At 60.9% G+C, this 19,742-nt stretch overlaps 1 protein-coding gene across 1 annotated transcript; it reads left to right on the top strand.

Moving 5' to 3' along the window:
- Positions 1-4,494: 4,494 nt before the first annotated feature.
- Positions 4,495-18,217, top strand: PAIP2B (poly(A) binding protein interacting protein 2B). Its single transcript, XM_054065957.1, has 4 exons — positions 4,495-4,601; positions 11,539-11,696; positions 16,751-16,927; positions 18,010-18,217. Exons 2-4 carry the CDS (start codon positions 11,547-11,549, stop codon positions 18,064-18,066), a joined length of 384 nt encoding a protein of 127 aa, XP_053921932.1. The 5' UTR covers positions 4,495-4,601; positions 11,539-11,546; the 3' UTR covers positions 18,067-18,217.
- Positions 18,218-19,742: the final 1,525 nt, after the last annotated feature.

Raw genomic sequence — 19,742 nt, 5'->3', positions numbered from 1 at the left:
GAGGACTGGGAGCTGGGACACTGGGAGGACTGGGAACTGTGGCACTGGGAGGACTGGGAGCTGGGACACTGGAGCACTGGGAGCACTGGGAGCTGTGGCACTGGGAGAACTGGGAGCTGGGACACCGGGAGCTGGGACATTGGGAGCACTGGGCGCACTGGGAGCACTGGGAGCTGTGGCACTGGCACACTGGGAGCACTGGGAGCTGGGACACTGGGAGAACTGGGAGCTGGGACACTGGGACACTGGGAGCACTGGGAGCACTGGGAGCTGTGGCACTGGGACACTGGGAGCACTGGGAGCACTGGGACACTGAGAGCTGGGACACTGGGACACTGGGAGCTGTTGAACTGGGACACTGGGAGGACTGGGAACCGAGGCACTGGGACACTGGGAGCACTGGGAGCACTGGGAGCCGAGGCACTGTGGCACTGGGCCAGCGGGGGCGGGGCCGCCGCCTCCTGTGCCGCTGCCATGGCGGGGTGACCCCTCTGTCCCTCTGTCCCCTCTGTCCCCTCTGTCCCTCTGTCCCTCTGTCCCTCTGTCCCTCTGTCCCCTCTGTCCCCTCTGTCCCTCTGTCCCTCTCTCCCTCTGTCCCTCTGTCCCCTCTGTCCCCTCTGTCCCTCTGTCCCTCTGTCCCTCTGTCCCTCTGTCCCTCTGTCCCCTCTGTCCCCTCTGTCCCTCTGTCCCTCTCTCCCTCTGTCCCCTCTGTCCCTCTGTCCCTCTGTCCCCTCTGTCCCCTCTGTCCCTCTGTCCCCTCTGTCCCCTCTGTCCCCTCTGTCCCTCTGTCCCTCTGTTCCCTCTCTCCCTCTCTCCCTCTGTCCCTCTGTCCCCTCTGTCCCTCTGTCCCTCTGTCCCTCTGTCCCTCTGTTCCCTCTGTCCCCTCTGTCCCTCTGTCCCCCTGTCCCTCTGTCCCTCTGTCCCCTCTGTCCCTCTGTTCCCTCTCTCCCTCTGTCCCTCTGTCCCTCTGTTCCCTCTGTCCCCTCTGTCCCCTCTGTCCCCTCTGTCCCTCTGTCCCTCTGTCCCCTCTGTCCCTCTGTCCCTCTGTTCCCTCTGTCCCTCTGTCCCCTCTCTCCCTCTGTCCCTCTGTCCCTCTGTCCCTCTGTTCCCTCTGTCCCTCTGTCCCCTCTCTCCCTCTGTCCCTCTGTCCCCTCTGTCCCTCTGTCCCCTCTCTCCCTCTGTCCCTCTGTCCCCTCTGTCCCTCTGTCCCCTCTCTCCCTCTGTCCCTCTGTTCCCTCTGTCCCTCTGTCCCCTCTCTCCCTCTGTCCCTCTGTCCCCTCTCTCCCTCTGTCCCTCTGTCCCCTCTGTCCCTCTGTCCCCTCTCTCCCTCTGTCCCTCTGTCCCTCTGTCCCTCTGTTCCCTCTGTCCCTCTGTCCCCTCTCTCCCTCTGTCCCTCTGTCCCCTCTGTCCCTCTGTCCCCTCTCTCCCTCTGTCCCTCTGTCCCCTCTGTCCCCTCTGTCCCTCTGTCCCCTCCGCACACCGAGATGGGGCCTGAGCTGTGCCCCCCCATTGCCGGCGCCGGGGACCCCGAGATCTGGGGGGACCCTGGGGGGGGGGCTTTGGGGGACAGCAGGGACCTGGGGGCACCCCGAGATCTGTGGGGACCATTGAGGGGGGCCTTTGGGGACCCCCAGAAGCAGTGGGGGATCAGGGGCACAGTGGGGGACCCCAAGGTCTGTGGGGACCCCCAGAAGCAGTGGGGGATCAGGGGGACAGTGGGGCACCCCGAGATCTGTGGGGACCATTGAGGGGGGCCATTGGGGACCCCCAGAAGCAGTGGGGGACCTGGGGGACTCCAAGATATGTGGGGACCATTAGGGGACCCTTGGGGACCCCCAGAAGCAGTGGGGGATCAGGGGGACAGTGGGGACCCCAAGATCTGTGGGGACCCCCAGAAGCAGTGGAGGACCTGGGGGACCCCAAGATCCGTGGGGACCACTGGGGGGCCTTTGGGGACCCCCAGAAGCAGTGGGGGATCAGGGGGACAGTGGGGGACCCCAAGATCTGTGGGGACCATTGGGGAGACTTTGGGGACCCCCAGAAGCAGTGGGGAACCTGGGGGACCCCAAGATCTGTGGGGACCTTTGGGGGGACTTTGGGGACCCCCAGAAGCAGTGGGGGACCTGGGGGACCCCAAGATCTGTGGGGACCATTGGGGGACCTTTGGGGACCCCCAGAAGCAGTGGGGGACCTGGGGGACCCCAAGATCTGTGAGGACCATTGGGGGGCCTTTGGGGACCCCCCCAAAATCTGTGGGGACCCTGAGGGACAGCAGGGTCCAGGGGGACTGTGGGGGACCCCAAGATCCATGGAGACCTTTGGGGGGGGCTTTGGGGACCCAGGGGGATCTTGGGGGACAGAGGGGACCCCAAGATCTGTGGGGAACCTGGGGGGCCTTTAGGGACCCCCAAGATCTGTGGGGACCATTGGGGGGGCTTTGAGGCCCCCCAAGATCTGTGGGGAACCTGGGGGACCCTGGAGGACAGCAGGGTCCTGGGGGGCTGGGGGGGACCCCAAGATCTGTGGGGACCCTTGGGGGGGCCATGGGGGACCCCAGAAACAGTGGGGGACAAGGAGGAGAGTGGAGACCCCAAGATCTGTGGGGACCCTTGGGGGGGGGCTTTGGGTAACCTGGGGGGCTGTGGGAGAACCCCAAGATCTGTGGGGACATCTGGGGGGGATCCCCAAAGACTGGGGGGGATTTGGGGGGACAGTGGGAGATTTAGGGGGACTTGGGAGTCCTGGGAGGGTTCTGGGGAGGCTTTTGGGGGGCTGTGGGATCTGGGGGGGGATTTGGGGGGGATTTGGGGGGGCTGTGGGGATATTGGGAGGGATTTGGGGGGGCTGTGGGATGTGTGGGGATGTTTGGGGGGATTTGGGGGGGCTGTGGGGAGATTGGGAGGGATTTGGGGGGGCTGTGGGGATTTGGGGGGTCAGCACTCACCATCCAAACGGGTGGAGGGGCGGCTCTGGGGGGTTTTGGGGGGCCGGGGGTCCCCGTTTGGGGGGCGCGGAGCCCCCATCCCCGCCCGCTCGCATTTTGGGGGGTCCCGGGAGCCCCGGGGAGGGGGCAGGGGGAGGGGCGGGGGGAGTGGACCGGGATGGGGGGGACACGGGGGGGCTCGGGGGGGGCGGGGGGACCCCAAAGTGGGGGGAGCGGAGATGAGACGCCTCTAGTTTGGGGGTGCGGGGCTTTGAGAACCCCCCCCAAGTGCCCCCAAACTGGGGGGTCAGGGCACTGAGACACCCCCCCCCCAGTTCCCCCCAAACTCGGGGTGCAGGGCTGGGAAACCCCCCCAGGGGTCCCTATTTTGGGGGTGCAGGACTAGGAGTGCCCCCCCCGGTGACCCCAAAGTTGGGGGGGGCGGGTTGGGACCCCCCCAGGTGCCCCCATCACTCTGGGTCCCCCCCCCAGTTCCCCCCCAAAATGGGGATGTAGGGCTTTAAGACCCCCCCCGGAGCCCCCAAAGTGGGGGTACAGGACCAGGATCCCCCCCAGCTCCTCGCAAACTGGGGGTTCAGGGCTGAACCCCCCCCCCAGGAGCCCCTATTTTGGGGGTACAGGACCAGGTTTCCCCCCCAACTCCTCCCAAACTGGGGGTTCAGGGCTGAGACCCCCCGCAGGAACCCCTATTTTGGGGGTACAGGACTAGGATCCCCCCCCAGGAGACCCTCTTTTGGGGGTACAGGACCAGGATCCCCCCCAGGAGCCCCTATTTTGGGGGTACAGGACCAGGATCCCCCCCCAGCTCCTCCCAAACTGGGGGTGCAGGGCTGAAACCCCCCCCAGGAGCCCCTATTTTGGGGGTACAGAAACAGAATCCCCCCCCAGCTCCTCCCAAACTGGGGGTGCAGGGCTGAGACCCCCCCAGGAGCCCCTATTTTGGGGGTACAGGACCAGGATCCCCCCCCAGGAGCCCCTATTTTGGGGGTACAGGACCAGGATCCCCCCCAGTTCCTCCCAAACTGGGGGTGCAGGGCTGAGACCCCCCCCAGGAGCCCCCATCACTCGGGGTCCCCCCCTCAGTTCCCCCATTCTGGGGGTTCAGGGCTGGGTCTCCCCCTTTTCATCCCTTTCCCCCCTCTTCTCACCCCCCCCGGGGCTCATCCCCCCCCTCTCACCCCCCCCGCCACGTGTCGGTCACGTGACCGCCCCTCCCCTCCCCGCGCGGGGAACCCCCCGCCCCCCTCTCTGTGTTTACCCCCAATGGACCAATCAGCGCTGCGCTCCCATCGCTGCTCCGCGCGGGCCGTGACGCCTCCTCCCATTGGCCCCTCTGCCTGTCAATCACGCTCCGACGCTGTTATTTACCTCCCCATTGGCCACGCCCCCTTCCCGCCCCGCCTCCCTCCCCGACCCCACGTGGGCTCCGCGTGCGCCGCCGCCAATCACCGCCCCCCGCGCTCGGCCAATCGCGGGTGGCTCGGCAGGGGGCGGGGCTTGTGGTTTGATTGACAGCGAGCGGGAGGGAGAGGGACCAATCAGAGGGCGGGGAGAGTGCAAAGGGGCGTGGCGTCGCAGCAGCGGCGACCAATGGGGAGGCGGCACTGACGGGCGTGGAGGGGAAAGGCAGCGGCTGCGGCGGCGGCGGAGCCTGCAGGTACCGGGGGGGGGGGGACCGGGAGCCCCGGGCGGGCGGGGGGGCAGAGGGGCCGGGAACGGGGAAAACGGGGTCAGGAACGGGGGGAACGGGGGCAAAGGGGCCGATAATGGAGCAGTGGGGCCGGGAACGGGGAAAACGGGGCCGGGAACGGGGGGAACGGGGCCGGGAACGGGAGAACGGGGCAGATAATGGAGCAAAGGGGTCGGTAACGGGGGCAGTGGGGCCGGTAACGGGGGTAAAGAGGCCGATAACAGGGGTAAAAGGGGTCGGGAATGAGGGAACGGAGCTGGTAACGGGAGCAAAGGGGTCGGTAACGGGGGCAACGGGACCGGTAACGGGGGTAAAAGGGATCGGGAATGGGGGAACGGGGCCGGTAATGGGAGCAAAGGGGCCGGGAACGGGGGGAACAGGGCCGGGAACGGGGGTAAAAGGGGTTGGAATGTGGCAACGGGGCCGATAACGGGGGCAAAGGGGTCGGGAACGGGAGAACGGGGCAGATAATGGAGCAAAGGGGCCGGGAACGGGGAGAACGGGACCAGTAATGGGGGTAAAAGGGATTTGGAATGGGGGAACGGGGCCCGTAATGGGAGCAAAGGAGTCGGTAACGGGGGGAACGGGGCCGGTAACGGGGGTAAAAGGGGTCGGTAATGAGGGAACGGGGCCGGTAACGGGAGCAAAGGGGTCGGTAGCAGGGGGAATGGGGCCGGTAACGGGGGTTAAAGGGATCGGGAATGGGGGAACGGGGCCGGTAATGGGAGCAAAGGGGTCGGTAACGGGGGGAACGGGGCCGGTAACGGGGGCAAAGGAGCTGGTAACGGGAGGAACGAGGGTTGTAATGGGAGCAAAGAGGCCGGTAATGGGGCAACAGGGCCGGTAACGGGGGCAACGGGGCCGGTGATGGGGAGAACGGGGCCAATAATGGAGCAAAGGGGTCGGTAACGGGGTCAAAGAGGCCGGTAACGGGGGTAAAAGGGGTCGGGAATGGGGGAACGGGGCCGGTGATGGGAGCAAAGGGGTCGGTAACGGGGGTAAAGGGGATTGGAAATGAGGGAACGGGGCCGGTAACGGGGGCAAAGAGGTCAGTAACGGGGCTGATAATGGAGCAGTGGGGCCGGGAACGGGGCAAAGGGGTCAGTAACGGGGGCAATGGGGCCGGTAACGGGAGAACGGGGCAGATAATGGAGCAAAGGGGCCGGGAACGGGGAGAACAGGACCAGTAACGGGGGTAAAAGGGATCGGTAACGGGGGAAGCAGGGCTGGTAACGGGGGCAAAGGAGCCAGGAACGGGGGCAACGAGGGTGGTAACGGGGGCAAAGAGGCCGGTAATGGGGGTAAAGGGCTTGGTAACGGGGGCAACAGGACCGGTAACGGGGGCAACGGGGCCGGTGATGGGGAGAACGGGGCCAATAATGGAGCAAAGGGGTCGGTAACGGGGTCAAAGAGGCCGGTAACGGGGGTAAAAGGGGTCGGGAATGGGGGAACGGCACCGGTGATGGGAGCAAAGGGGTCGGTAACGGGGGGAACGGGGCCGGTAATGGGGTAAAAGGGGTCAGGAATGGGGGAACGGCGCCAGTGATGGGAGCAAAGGGTCCGGTAACGGGGGCAAAGGGGTCGGGAACGGGGGGCAACGGGACTGGTGACGGGGGGAATGGGGTCGGGAATGGGGGAACGGCGCCGGTAACGGGAGCAAAGGGTCCGGTAATGGGAGGAACGGGGCCGGTACCGGGTGGAATGGACTGGGGAAGATGGACGGGCAGGTTGGGAAGGGATGGTCAGCATGGAATGGGTCGGAACAGGACGAGATGGGATGGGACGGGATGGCTGGGATGGATCCAGGAGAGCGCTGTCGCTGGGGGACGTGCGCTTCTCCTTCCTCCTCCTGCTCCGACCCACCCGGATGGGATGGAGTGGGGTGGGATGGGATGGGATGGGATGGGGTGGGATGGAGTGGGATGGGATGGGATGGGATTGGGTGGATGGGATGGGATGGGATTGGGTGGATGGGATGGGATTGGGTGGATGGGATGGGATTGGGTGGATGGGATGGGATGGGATGGGACTGGGTGGATGGGATGGGACTGGGTGGATGGGATGGGACTGGGTGGATGGGATAGGACTGGGTGGATGGGATGGGATGGGATTGGGATTGGGTGGATGGGATGGGATGGGATTGGGATTGGGTGGATGGGATGGGATAGGACTGGGTGGATGGGATGGGATTGGGACTGGGTGGATGGGATGGGATTGGGCGGATGGGATGGGGTGGGATTGGGATTGGGTGGATGGGATGGGATAGGACTGGGTGGATGGGATGGGATAGGACTGGGTGGATGGGATGGGATGGGACTGGGTGGATGGGATGGGACTGGGTGGATGGGATGGGATTGGGACTGGGTGGATGGGATGGGATTGGGCGGATGGGATGGGGTGGGATTGGGATTGGGTGGATGGGATGGGATAGGACTGGGTGGATGGGATGGGATAGGACTGGGTGGATGGGATGGGATGGGATGGGACTGGGTGGATGGGATGGGATGGGACAGGATGGGATGGGACGAGATGGATGGGATGGGAGTGATAGATGGAGATGGATGGGTTGGGTTGGGATGGATGGGATGGGTTGGGATGGATGGATGGATGGATGGATGGATGGATGGAGAAGAGAAGGCTCTGAGGAGATCTTATAGTGACCTTCCAGTACCTGAAGGGGCTCCAGGAAAGCTGGAGAGGGACTATTCCTAAAGGCTTGTGGTGACAGGACAAGAGGGAAAACAGGGATAAACTGGAGAGGGGCGGAGTTAGGATTGATATAAGGAGGAATTTCTTCCCCATGAGAGTGTGGAGGCCCTGGAATGGGTTGTCCAGAGCAGTGGTGGCTGCCCCATCCCTGGAGGGGTTCCAGGTGAGGTTGGATGGTCCTTGGAGCCCCTGATCCAGTGGGAAGTATCCCTGCCCATGGCAGGGGTGGCATTGGATGGGCTTTGAGGTCCCTTCCCTCCCAAACTGTTCTACGATTCTACGATTGCCGACCCGGAGCGCGGCAGCACAACCGTCTGCGTTGCCGATTGCGGCGACCGGGAGCCGCATTCCCGAGTTTCCAGCCTAGGTTGAATCCCACGGATGGCTTTGGGCTGGGCAGGAGCTTTCCGGCTCTGATTTCCCTCCGGTTTCCATGGCTGGGATGCGGTGTAGCCGGCTCCCAGCCTCTGCCCGCCGGCGCTTTGGTTCCGTGCCGGCTCTTCAGGTTCCATCCGGCGTGCAGGGACAAGTTGGAAGTGGCTCCGGGATCTTCTCTGCACAGTTCCTTGGAGCACGGCGGAGCTGGGTCCTCATTCCTTCTTTTCCATGGAAAAGGTGGTGTGAAACCCTCCGCTGTCTCCACCTGGAGCTCTGCGTGCTGGAATATCACATTCAGAGCTTCCATGGTTCCTCTCCACCCAAAGGAATCCATGGGTTCCCCTCTGGAAAGCTCCTTTGCCGGGTTGGGAATGCCAAACCGGGCATGCGAGCGCTGGAGCGTTGTGGGATTCCCAAGTCAGAAGCCGGCACGGATGGATGCTGGATCCAAGCCTTTGTGCTGGATTCCCATCCAGACGTCCAAGCATTCCTTCTGGAAGTGAGCGGCCAAGGAGGGAAGTGGGATCGTTCCCTTGCAGCAGGAGGGGTGGGGTTTTCCCGTTGGAATGAGCTGAGCCCCTTTAGATCATCCCATCTCGCTCCAGGCTGGGATGGAGCACCAGGAACCACGGTTGGGTCGGGATAGAATCCATCCCTGGAGCCCCTGAAGCTCAACAGGAGCCACAACGTGTCCTGGGCTGCGCCCGGAGCAGCGTGGCCACCACGGAGGGACGGGATTCTGCCCCTCTGCTCCGCTCCGGGAGACCCACTTGGAGCCCTGGGTCCAGCGCTGGAGTCCTCAGCACAGGGAGGACACGGAGCTGGTGGAGCAACTCCAGAGGAGGCCACGGAGATGATGGGAGGGCTGGAGAACCTCCTGTGTGAGGCCAGGCTGAGAGTTGGGGTTGTTCAGCCTGGAGAAGGCTCCACGGAGACCTTCGAGCAGCTTCCAGTAGGGAAAAGGGTTGGTGGACCAAGCCATGTCCACCATCGGAAACTCTTTATAAGGACCATATTCTGGGAATCGAGGAGAAGATGGGAAAGAGGAGCTGCTCTCTGGAGGTACCAGAGTTGTACAGGGCGTAGATCATGGAGCCGTGGAATGGTTTGGGTGGGATGGGACCTCAAAGTCCATTCAGTTCCCACGGGCAGGGACACCTCCCATGGGATCAGGGGCTCCAAGAACCATCCAACCTGGCCTGGAACCCCTCCAGGGATGGGGCAACCACCACTGCTCTGGGCACCCTGGGCCAGGGCCTCCCCACCCTCCAGGAGAACATTTCTCCTCAAGATCTCATCTCAATCTCCCCTCTTGCAGCTCCAAACCGTTCCCCTCGTCCTGTCCCTGCCCTCCCTGATCCAGAGCCCCTCCCCAGCTCTCCTGGAGCCCCTTTCCCTCCTGGAAGCTGCTCGAAGGTTGCTCCATGCCCAGCTCCATCATCCCAACAAAGCTCCTCCACCTCCATGGGAGGGTTGGAGAACCTTCTGTATGAGGCTGAGGGAGTTGGGGTTGTTCAGGAGAAGAGAAGGCTCCATGGAGACCTCAGAGCAGCTTCCAGGAGGGAAAGGGGCTCCAGGAGAGCTGGGGAGGGGCTCTGGATCAGGGAGTGCAGGGATAGGATGAAGGGAACGGTTTGGAGCTGCAAGAGGGGAGATGGAGATGAGATCTTGGGGAGAAATGTTCTCCTGAAGGGTGAGGAGACCCTGGAACAGAGCAGTGGTGGCTGCTCCATCCCTGGAGGGGTTCCAGGCCAGGTTGGATGGGGTTTTGGAGCCCCTGATCCCATGGAAGGTGTCCCTGGATGGACTTTGATCCCACCTGGAAGGTGGGACTGGATGGGCTTTGAGGTCCTTTCCAACCCATTCCATGATTCCATGGTTTGAACATGACATCACCCAGAACATCCATCTCCCATCCCTGGAGGTGTCCAAGTCCTGGGTTGGATGGGGATTTGACCCTCTGATCCCATGGGAGGCGCCCATGGCAGCGGGGTCGGAACCGGCTGGGCTTGGAGGTCCAACCCAACCCATTCCATGGTTCCATGAGCAGCAGGAGATTCCCTCCGGATCCGTCAGAAGTCACCAGGTCAGGGTTTGGTATCGGCAGCAGGGAATGAAACCGGGATGGGAAGGAGAAGCCTGGGGGAAAGAAACCATATGGAAGACATCGGGATTGGGGACGGAGCGGGGCTGGGGCTGAGCCGAAGGGCAGGAGCACATGGAAACCCGGCTGGGAATGCTCGGAGAAGTCCATATGGTTGGGAGATAAAGAGCAGGACCTTGGATTTGGAGCAGGGAGACCTTGGAAGTAGACAGGGATAGGAGCGAGGCCATCAGCATTCCCAGTCCAGGCATGGAGGAGAAGCAGGAGCTTGGATTGGGAATAACGAGACCTCGGCTGTAGATGTGGATTGGAGCGGTGTCACCGGCATTCCGGGTGCCGGGCATGGAGGAGAAGCCAGGGGAGAAGCAACCTGTGGAGCACCGGGAATATGGGAGAATTCCAAGTGTTGGGAAGGAGCCTAACGAGCTACCGTGCTAATTATGACTTTGGAGAAGGCTGGAAAACCATGGGCATGGAACTCCAGTTGGATCAGCCCTGGGATTCTGGGCGTGGAACTCCAGTTGGATCAACCCTGGGATTCTGGGTGTGGAACTCCAGTTGGATCAACCCTGGGATTCTGGGCGTGGAACTCCAGTTGGATCAACCCTGGGATTCTGGGCATGGAACTCCAGTTGGATCAGCCCTGGGATTCTGGGCGTGGAACTCCAGTTGGATCAACCCTGGGATTCTGGGTGTGGAACTCCAGTTGGATCAGCCCTGGGATTCTGGATGTGGAACTCCAGTTGGATCAGCCCTGGGATTCTGGGCGTGGAACTCCAGTTGGATCAGCCCTGGGATTCTGGGCGTGGAACTCCAGTTGGATCAACCCTGGGATTCTGGGTGTGGAACTCCAGTTGGATCAGCCCTGGGATTCTGGATGTGGAGCTCCAGTTGGATCAACCCTGGGATTCTGGATGTGGAACTCCAGTTGGATCAACCCTGGGATTCTGGATGTGGAACTCCAGTTGGATCAACCCTGGGATTCTGGGTGTGGAACTCCAGTTGGATCAACCCTGGGATTCTGGGTGTGGAACTCCAGTTGGATCAGCCCTGGGATTCTGGGCATGGAACTCCAGTTGGATCAGCCGTGGGATTCTGGGCATGGAACTCCAGTTGGATCAGCCCTGGGATTCTGGACATGGATCTCCAGTTGGATCAACCCCTGGATTCTGGTGTCCAACCTGTGCCTGGAGCACGGTGCTGGTTCTGCCCAGCAACGCCAGGACAGTTCCTCGTGGAAACCGAGATGTTTCCTCCAAGAAAGTCCGTCCTTGTTTGACGCCGGTGTTGGGATGGAGGTGTTGGATTGGTGTCTTCCTCCTTGATCCACTTGGATCGTCAGATCCTCACGGAATAGGTTGGGTTGGAAGGGACCTCAAAGCCCATCCAGTTCAACCTCCATGGGTCAGGGACACCTCCCACCAGGACCAGTTGCTCCAGGCCACATCCAACCTGGCCTGGAGACCTCCAGCGATGGGGCATCTATGTGGTCTGCTTGGTCCAGTGCTTCACCGGTGGCTGTCCAAGCCCTGGTCCTCCAGGAGCTCCTGGAGAGTCAGCCCTTGCTCTACAACCAGAACCAGGGTGGTCAGACCATCCCTGATGGGCCACGGCCACCCAGTGTTGGTCCTGCTAGGGAGGAGAGTTGGAAGGGCCAGGATGGGTTGGAAGGGTCTTCAGCAGCTCCTTCATCTCCTTTTTCTCCCTTCTCAGAGTCCGTAATGATGAACGGCTCTGACCTCGCTGGCACGACGACGGCGTCCACTCCCAAATCCAAAGAGGACCAAGTAGTGAACGGCCACGATGAGAAGGACAACAACCCCTTCGCCGAGTACATGTGGATGGAGAACGAGGAGGACTTCAACAGACAGGTAAGACCAGGAGGTGGTTCCCCAACTCTGTGTTTCCATGGCTTAAATTGAGGTGATGGAAAAGGTTCCTTTGATGGGAACCATGAGGTGTCCCACCTGGTGTGGAGGTGGTGGCTCGGAAGAGTCATCCTGGTTTTATTGGGTCGACCTGTAAGGACGTGGATGGATAAAAAGCTCTCAAGATGATTTTGACCCTCTTGGATCAAAGGGTGGGAGCTCCAGCGTTGATGGATAAGGGGAGTGACCAAGGTCATCTGCCTGGGCTTGGGCAAAGCACTCAGCACCGTCCCACGTGGTGTCCTCGTCTCTAAACTGGAGAGACCGGGACTTGATGGTGGATGGTGGCACCCAAAGAGTTGTGGTCAACGGTGTGACGTCCAAGTGGAGACCAGTGACGAGTGGGGTTCCTCAGGGGTTGGTGTTGGGAACGGTGGTGTTGAACGTCTTCCTTGGAGTCATGGACAGTGGGATTGGGGGCAACCTCAGCAGCTTGGCCGGTGGCACCAAGCTGTGTGGTGTGGTGGAGACGGTGGAGGGAAGGGAAGGATCCGGAGGGAAGGGATGGACCCAGAGGGAAGGGATGGACCCAGAGGGAAGGGATGGACCCAGAGGGAAGGGATGGACCCAGAGGGGAAGGGATGGATCCAGAGGGAAGGGATGGATCCAGAGGGAAGGGATGGACCCAGAGGGGAAGGGATGGACCCAGAGGGGAAGGGATGGATCCAGGGGGAAGGGATGGATCCAGAGAGAAGAGATGGACCCAGAGGGAAGGGATGGACCCAGAGGGAAGGGATGGATCCAGAGGGAAGGGATGGACCTAGAGGGAAGGGATGGATCCAGAGGGGAAGGGATGGATCCAGGGGGAAGGGATGGATCCAGAGGGAAGGGATGGATCCAGGGGGAAGGGATGGATCCAGAGGGGAAGGGATGGATCCAGGGGGAAGGGATGGATCCAGAGGGAAGGGATGGATCCAGAGGGGAAGGGATGGATCCAGAGGGGAAGGGATGGACCCAGAGGGGAAGGGATGGACCCAGAGGGGAAGGGATGGACCCAGAGGGGAAGGGATGGACCCAGAGGGGAAGGGATGGACCCAGAGGGAAGGGATGGATCCAGAAGGTGGGAGATCATCCAGAAGGAAGGGATCACATCCAGAAGGACCCGGACAGGCTGGCGAGGTGAGACCGTGCAAACCTCATGAGGTTCAACCAGGCCAAGGGCAAGGTCCTACACCTGGGTCGAGGCAATCCCAAGCCCAAATCCAGGTTTGGTGGAGAATGGATTTGGAGCAACCTTGAGGAGAAGATGTTGGGGTCCAAAGCATCCAGAGCAGCGTGGCCAGCAGGGAGGGACGGGATCCTGACCCTCTGCTCCGCTCTGGGAGACCCACCTGGAGCCCTGGGTCCAGCGCTGGAGTCCTCAGCACAGGGAGGACGTGGAGATGGTGGAGCAACTCCAGAGGAGGCCACGGAGATGGTGGGAGGGCTGGAGAACGTCCCGTAGGAGGCCACGCTGGGAGACTTGGGATGCTGTGTCCGTGATGACCACCTGAGCTCTGGGGAGTGGCTGGTGGAGCCTGGTGGGACCTGAAAAGCTCTCGCTTGGAGCATAACGATGCGACCGTGAATAACGCTGTGAATCCGGGAGGTGGAGCAGAAGGAGCCACCACGTAGCGTCCTCCTCATTCTTCTGCCTTCATCCGGATCGCAACATGAGACAACGGGGAAGACCTTGCTGTCATCTCAGGAGCTGGAAAGAGGTCAAGATGCCTTGGATTGGGCGGTGAAGGAGCTTGGCTCTTCTCCTGAACTCTCCTGGGTTCTTGTCCCCTCTCTCCAACATCCCCACCAGCACCACCAAGCGTGGGGTTCCCATCACCGGGAGGTCAAGATGCCGGCAAGGAATGGGTTGGCTTGGAAAGAACCTGAAAGATCATCTCGTGGTGGAACCACCGGAGCTTGGGGCAGGCTGGGAAAGGGGATATCACCTCCTTGGTCCTCAAGGAAGGAGTTCATCAACCTTCCTGGTGTGCCCAGAAGTTCTCCACCTGGGAATGCTTCAAGCGGGTTCCCACCAGAGGAGAAGCCAAGCGGTGGAGCAGGTTCTTCACCCACCATGACCTCGACCACGGTGAGCGAGCAGTGACTCAAGGCTTCTGCTTCTGAAGGACGCGGTGAGGCAGCAGCCGGAGAGGCACGAGCTCCATCAGTCCGTGTTAATCAAGCGTGGGGTTAATTAAAGCAAACGACGCGGCAGCTCCTTGCGTGGAGGAGCAGCACCAAGGCCAGGAGGAAGGTGGGAACCGGAGCCAAGACCTCAGGCCTGCCTGGTGTTGGGCTCCGTGTCACCCAGATGGAATCATGGAACCGTTAAGGTTGGAGAAGACCTCTTTAAGCTCATCCAGTCAACCCCACCGTGCCTGCAGAACCGTGTCCCCACGGCTCTTGAACGTCTCCAGGGATGGAAGCTCCACCACCCCTCTGGGCAGCTTCTGCCGGAGCTCCTCCACTCTTCCCATGAAGGACTCTGCTCCACTCAGACCCTGGTCTTGCGCTCCTCCACCTCCAAACCTTGGTTCCAGGCATCACCTCGCTTCGACATAGAGTTGTAGCTCCACTCTGGTGTCTCCAAGACATGGAGATGTTGTGGAGCATGGGATGAAGCTCCTGGAGATCCAAGAACATCCATGTGTGAGGGTTGAGGAACCCCTCACGGTTCCATGGCCTTCAGGGCTTCAGACCCCACCTAAAAATGACTTCATGGAATGAATGAGGTGGGGTCCCAGGTGGAACGTGTCCCCAGGTGCCGCATCTGCACGGCTCTTGAACCTCTCCAGGGATGGAAGCTCCACCACCCCTCTGGGCAGCTTCTGCCGGAGCTCCTCCACTCTTCCCATGAAGGACTCTGCTCCACTCAGACCCTGGTCTTGCGCTCCTCCACGTCCAAACCTTGGTTCCAGGCATCACCTCGCTTCAACATAGGGTTGGGGCTCCACTCTGGTGTCTCCAAGGCATGGAGATGTTGTGGAGCATGGGATGAAGCTCCTGGAGATCCAAGAACATCAGTGTGCGAGGAACCCATCGCGGTTCCATGGCCTTCAGGGCTTCAGACCCCACCTAAAAGTGACTTCATGGAATGAATGAGGTGGGGTCCCAGGTGGAACCGTGTCCCCAGGTGCCGCGTCTGCACGGCTCTTGAACCTCTCCAGGGGTGGAAGCTCCACCACCCCTCTGGGCAGCTTCTGCCGGAGCTCCTCCACTCTTCCCATGAAGGACTCTGCTCCACTCAGACCCTGGTCCTGCGCTCCTCCACCTCCAAACCTTGGTTCCAGGCATCACCTCGCTTCAACATAGAGTTGTGGCTCCACTCTGGTGTCTCCAAGACATGGAGATGTCGTGGAGCATGGGATGAAGCTCCTGGAGATCCAAGAACATCCGTGTGTGAGGACCCCCTCACTGTTCCATGGCCTTCAGGGCTTCAGATCCCACCTAAAAGTGACTTCATGGAATGAATGAGGTGGGGTCCCAGGTGGAACCGTGTCCCCAGGTGCCACATCTGCACGGCTCTTGAACCTCTCCAGGGGTGGAAGCTCCACCACCCCTCTGGGCAGCTTCTGCCGGAGCTCCTCCACTCTTCCCATGAAGGACTTGGCCCTGATTTCCAGCGTAACCCTCCTCTGGTGCAACTTGAGGCCATCTCCTCTCATCCCTCGTTCCTTGGGGAGAAGAGCCCAACACCCACCTCCCCACAACCTCCTTTCCGGGAGCTGCTCAGGGCCAGGAGGTCTCCCCTCGTCTTCTTCAGGATCAACAGCCCCAGAGCTGCTTCTTCTCATCCTCTGGAAGATGGTGCTCATGGAAGAAGGCTCATGGAGTTTGGCTTGGGATGTTGCACCTTTAACCCTGGCCAGAAGGTGACCCCAGACCACATCTCTGCTCCACTCAGACCCTGTTCTTGCGCTCCTCCACGTCCAAACCTTGGTTCCAGGCATCACCTCGCTTCAACATAGAGTTGTGGCTCCACGCTGGTGTCTCCAAGACATGGAGATGTTGTGGAGCATGGGATGAAGCTCCTGGAGATCCAAGAACATCCGTGTGTGAGGAACCCATCGTGGTTCCATGGTCTTCAGGGCTTCAGACCCCACCTAAAAGTGACTTCATGGAATGAATGAGGTGGGGTCCCATCTCCCGGGTGGAACCGTGTCCCCAGGTGCCACATCTGCACAGCTTTTGAACCTCTCCAGGGATGGAAGCTCCACCACCCCTCTGGGCAGCTTCTGCCGGAGCTCCTCCACTCTTCCCATGAAGGACTCTGCTCCACTCAGACCCTGGTCTTGCGCTCCTCCACCTCCAAACCTTGGTTCCAGGCATCACCTCACTTCAACATAGAGTTGTGGCTCCACTCTGGTGTCTCCAAGACATGGAGATGTCGTGGAGCATGGGATGGAGCTCCTGGAGATCCAAGAACATCCGTGTGCAAGGAACCCATCATGGTTCCATGGCCTTCAGGGCTTCAGACCCCACCTAAAAGTGACTTCATGGAATGAATGAGGTGGGGTCCCAGGTGGAACCGTGTCCCCAGGTGCCGCGTCTGCACGGCTCTTGAACCTCTCCAGGGATGGAAGCTCCACCACCCCTCTGGGCAGCTTCTGCCGGAGCTCCTCCACTCTTCCCATGAAGGACTCTGCTCCGCTCAGACCCTGGTCTTGTGCTCCTCCACCTCCAAACCTTGGTTCCAGGCGTCACCTCGCTTCAACATAGAGTTGGGGCTCCACTCTGGTGTCTCCAAGGCATGGAGATGTCGTGGAGCATGGGATGGAGCTCCTGGAGATCCAAGAACATCCGTGTGCGAGGAACCCCTCACGGTTCCATGGCCTTCAGGGCTTCAGACCCCACCTAAAAATGACTTCATGGACTGAATGAGGTGGAGTCCCATCTCCCAGGAGATCGGGATGGGATGCGGATGAGGTGGACGCATCTCCAAGTGCTTCAACCAAGCGGGAAGAAGGGCGTGGAGAAGCCTTTCATCCGTACCCCTCACGGTTCTCTTTGGGCAGGTGGAGGAGGAGCTGCAAGAGCAGGAGTTTCTGGACCGCTGCTTCCAGGAGATGCTGGAGGAGGAGGACCAGGACTGGTTCATCCCATCGCGTGACCTCCCGCAGGGCGTGGGGCAACTGCAGCAGCAGCTCAGCGGCCTCTCGGTGGGCGACAGCCACGGCTCCGAGGACATTCTGGTAAGGAGCTTGGAGAAAGGGGCTGGGAAAGAGCAGGAGATGTCTCCTGGGGGTGGTGGGAACGCTTCCTTGGGGACCTTCCTGAGCAGCAGTGAAGGATCTGGTGCTGATGCCCCAGGGACGATGCGATCGGGAGCTTTCCTCAAGGATATTCCGTGTGCCCAGGGATTGTAGAGCTTGCTCTCCAGGATCCATGGGAATGAGACTCCCATCCCAGAGCCAACCAGGATCTCCTGTGCCTTTTGGGGTGTCCTGGTGGGCTGGAGGGGGGCGGGAGGAGCAGCCCGGTGTGCTCCAAGGGTGCTGAGCACCCAGAGCGTGGTTGGAGTGGTGGAAACCACGTGGGTGGAAGAGCAGCAACCTGGCCAGATCCTTCTGGAGATCCTCCCTGCCCTCCATCCGTGGATCCAGCCTGTCTGGATCCTTCTGGAGATCCTCCCTGCCCTCCATCCGTGGATCCAGCCTGTCTGGATCCTTCTGGAGATCCTCCCTGCCCTCCATCCATGGATCCAGCCTGGCCGGATCCTTCTGGAGATCCTCCCTGCCCTCCATCCATGGATCCAGCCTGGCCGGATCCCTCTGGAGATCCTCCCTGCCCTCCATCCGTGGATCCAGCCTGTCTGGATCCTTCTGGAGATCCTCCCTGCCCTCCATCCATGGATCCAGCCTGGCCGGATCCTTCTGGAGATCCTCCATCCATGGATCCAGCCTGGCCAGATCCCTCTGGAGATCCTCCTGCCCTCCATCCATGGATCCAGCCTGGCCAGATCCCTCTGCAGATCCTCCATCCATGGATCCAGCCTGGCCAGATCCCTCTGGAGATCCTCCATCCATGGATCCAGCCTGGCCAGACCCCTCTGGAGATCCTCCATCCATGGATCCAGCCTGGCCAGATCCCTCTGGAGATCCTCCATCCATGGATCCAGCCTGGCCAGATCCCTCTGTAGTTCCTTCCTGCCCTCCATCCATGGATCCAGCCTGGCCAGATCCCTCTGGAGCTCCTCCATCCATGGATCCAGCCTGGCCAGATCCCTCTGGAGACCCTTCCCGCTCTCCATCCCTCTCTCCTCCCTCTCCTGCAGAGCAAGAGCACCTTGAACCCAGACGCTAAGGAGTTTGTGCCGGGGGTGAAGTACTGAAGGTCCCCGGTGGCTTTGGCAAAGACTGTGTCGGTGCTGCGGGACGGCGTCGGGAGAGGCTCCATCCCGGCGGGACTCTGCCGTAGCGGAATTGCTGCAATCTTCTCCCTCCTCGCTCTTCGCTTCCACCTCCGGTTCTTCGTTCTTTGGTTGTTTGGGGGTTTTTCCCTTCTTTGAAGCCCTTTTCCTTTTTTCCCACCCGGTTTTTGGGGCGCAGGTTTTTGGCTTTCTGGGATTCATCCCTGGGTTCCTCCTGGGTTCCTCCTCTTCCACAGTCCGGCGAGTGGAAAAGTCCATTTTTTTTTGGCCCTTCTAATAGAATTTGGGGATCTCCTGCCCGTCCGGGTCATCGGGGCTACGCCAGGATCCGCCCCACATCCGGTTTTTTTCCGTTAAAGAGTTTCTTTCCCTCTCGGAAAGGGGAAGGGGAACGAGGTGGTCAATCCAAAACTTCTCCAAGAAGTGTTCCGAGAGGTGCCCAACACTAATTCCAGCTCTTTTTTCCGTTGGGAGATGAGAATCTTCCCTGCTTCCTACAATGATGGAATGGGTTGGGTTGGAAAGGACCCCCAAGCCCATCCAGATCCAGCCCAGGGACACCTCCCATTGGAGCCGGTTGCTCCAAGCCCCATCCAACCTGGCCTGGAACTCCTCCAGGGATGGGAGATGGAGGTTCTGGTTGATGGAGAGTTAGAAGCATGGATAGGTTTGGGTGGAAGGGACCTCCAAGCCCATCCAGATCCAACCCAGGGGCACTTCCCATTGGATCCGGTTGCTCCAAACCCCATCCAAGGTGGCCTTCAACACCTCCAGGGATGGGAGCTGGAGGTTCTGGTTGATGGCGAGTTAGAAACATGGATTGGTTGGGTTGGAAAGGATCTCCAAGCCCATCCAGATCCAACCCAGGGGCACCTCCCATTGGATCCGGTTGCTCCAAGCCCCATCCAACCTGGCCTGGAACTCCTCCAGGGATGGGAGATGGGGGTTCTGGTTGATGGCAAGTGAGAAGTGTGGATTGGTTGGGTGGGAAGGGACCTCCAAGCCCATCCAGATCCAGCCCAGGGGCACCTCCCATTGGATCCGGTTGCTCCAAACCCCATCCAAGGTGGCCTTCAACACCTCCAGGATGGGAGCTGGGGGTTCTGGTTGATGGAGAGTTAGAAGCATGGATTGGTTTGGGTGGGAAGGGACCTCCAAGCCCATCCAGATCCAACCCAGGGACACCTCCCATTGGATCCGGTTGCTCCAAACCCCATCCAAGGTGGCCTTCAGCACCTCCAGGGATGGGAGATGGGGGTTCTGTTGATGGCAAATGAGAAGCATGGATTGGTTGGGGTGGGAAGGGACCTCCAAGCCCATCCAGATCCAACCCAGGGACACCTCCCATTGGATCCGGTTGCTCCAAACCCCATCCAACCTGGCCTGGAACCCCTCCAGGGATGGAGCAGCCACCACTGCTCTGGACAACCTCTTCCAGGGTCTCCCCACCCTCCTCATGAAGAATTCCTTCCTCGTGTCCAATCTCAATCTTCCCCTCCCAGTGTAGAGCCGTTCCCAATGGTGGGAACGTGGCCGGCGTTGACGGCAAAGCTGTCGGAGTGGCTCTCGGAGAGCAGGATCTGTGCTTCTGGTGGGGTCTTGGGGAGCTCCTTCTCAGTCAGGTCCCCAAGTCGTGG

Source organism: Cuculus canorus, chromosome 4, assembly GCF_017976375.1.
Source record: "Cuculus canorus isolate bCucCan1 chromosome 4, bCucCan1.pri, whole genome shotgun sequence".
NCBI lineage: Eukaryota > Metazoa > Chordata > Aves > Cuculiformes > Cuculidae > Cuculus > Cuculus canorus.
The sequence above is the reverse complement of the archived record's forward strand: the minus strand, read 5'-3'. Positions and strand labels throughout refer to the sequence as shown.

Bases quoted from the DNA above. Each gene is read 5' to 3' on its own strand.
- PAIP2B (XM_054065957.1), top strand. From the start codon at position 11,547: ATGATGAACGGCTCTGACCTCGCTGGCACGACGACGGCGTCCACTCCC. The intron at 11,697-16,750 runs GTAAGACCAGGA...CTCTTTGGGCAG, and splicing joins AGGAGGACTTCAACAGACAG to GTGGAGGAGGAGCTGCAAGA. The intron at 16,928-18,009 runs GTAAGGAGCTTG...CCTCTCCTGCAG, and splicing joins ACGGCTCCGAGGACATTCTG to AGCAAGAGCACCTTGAACCC.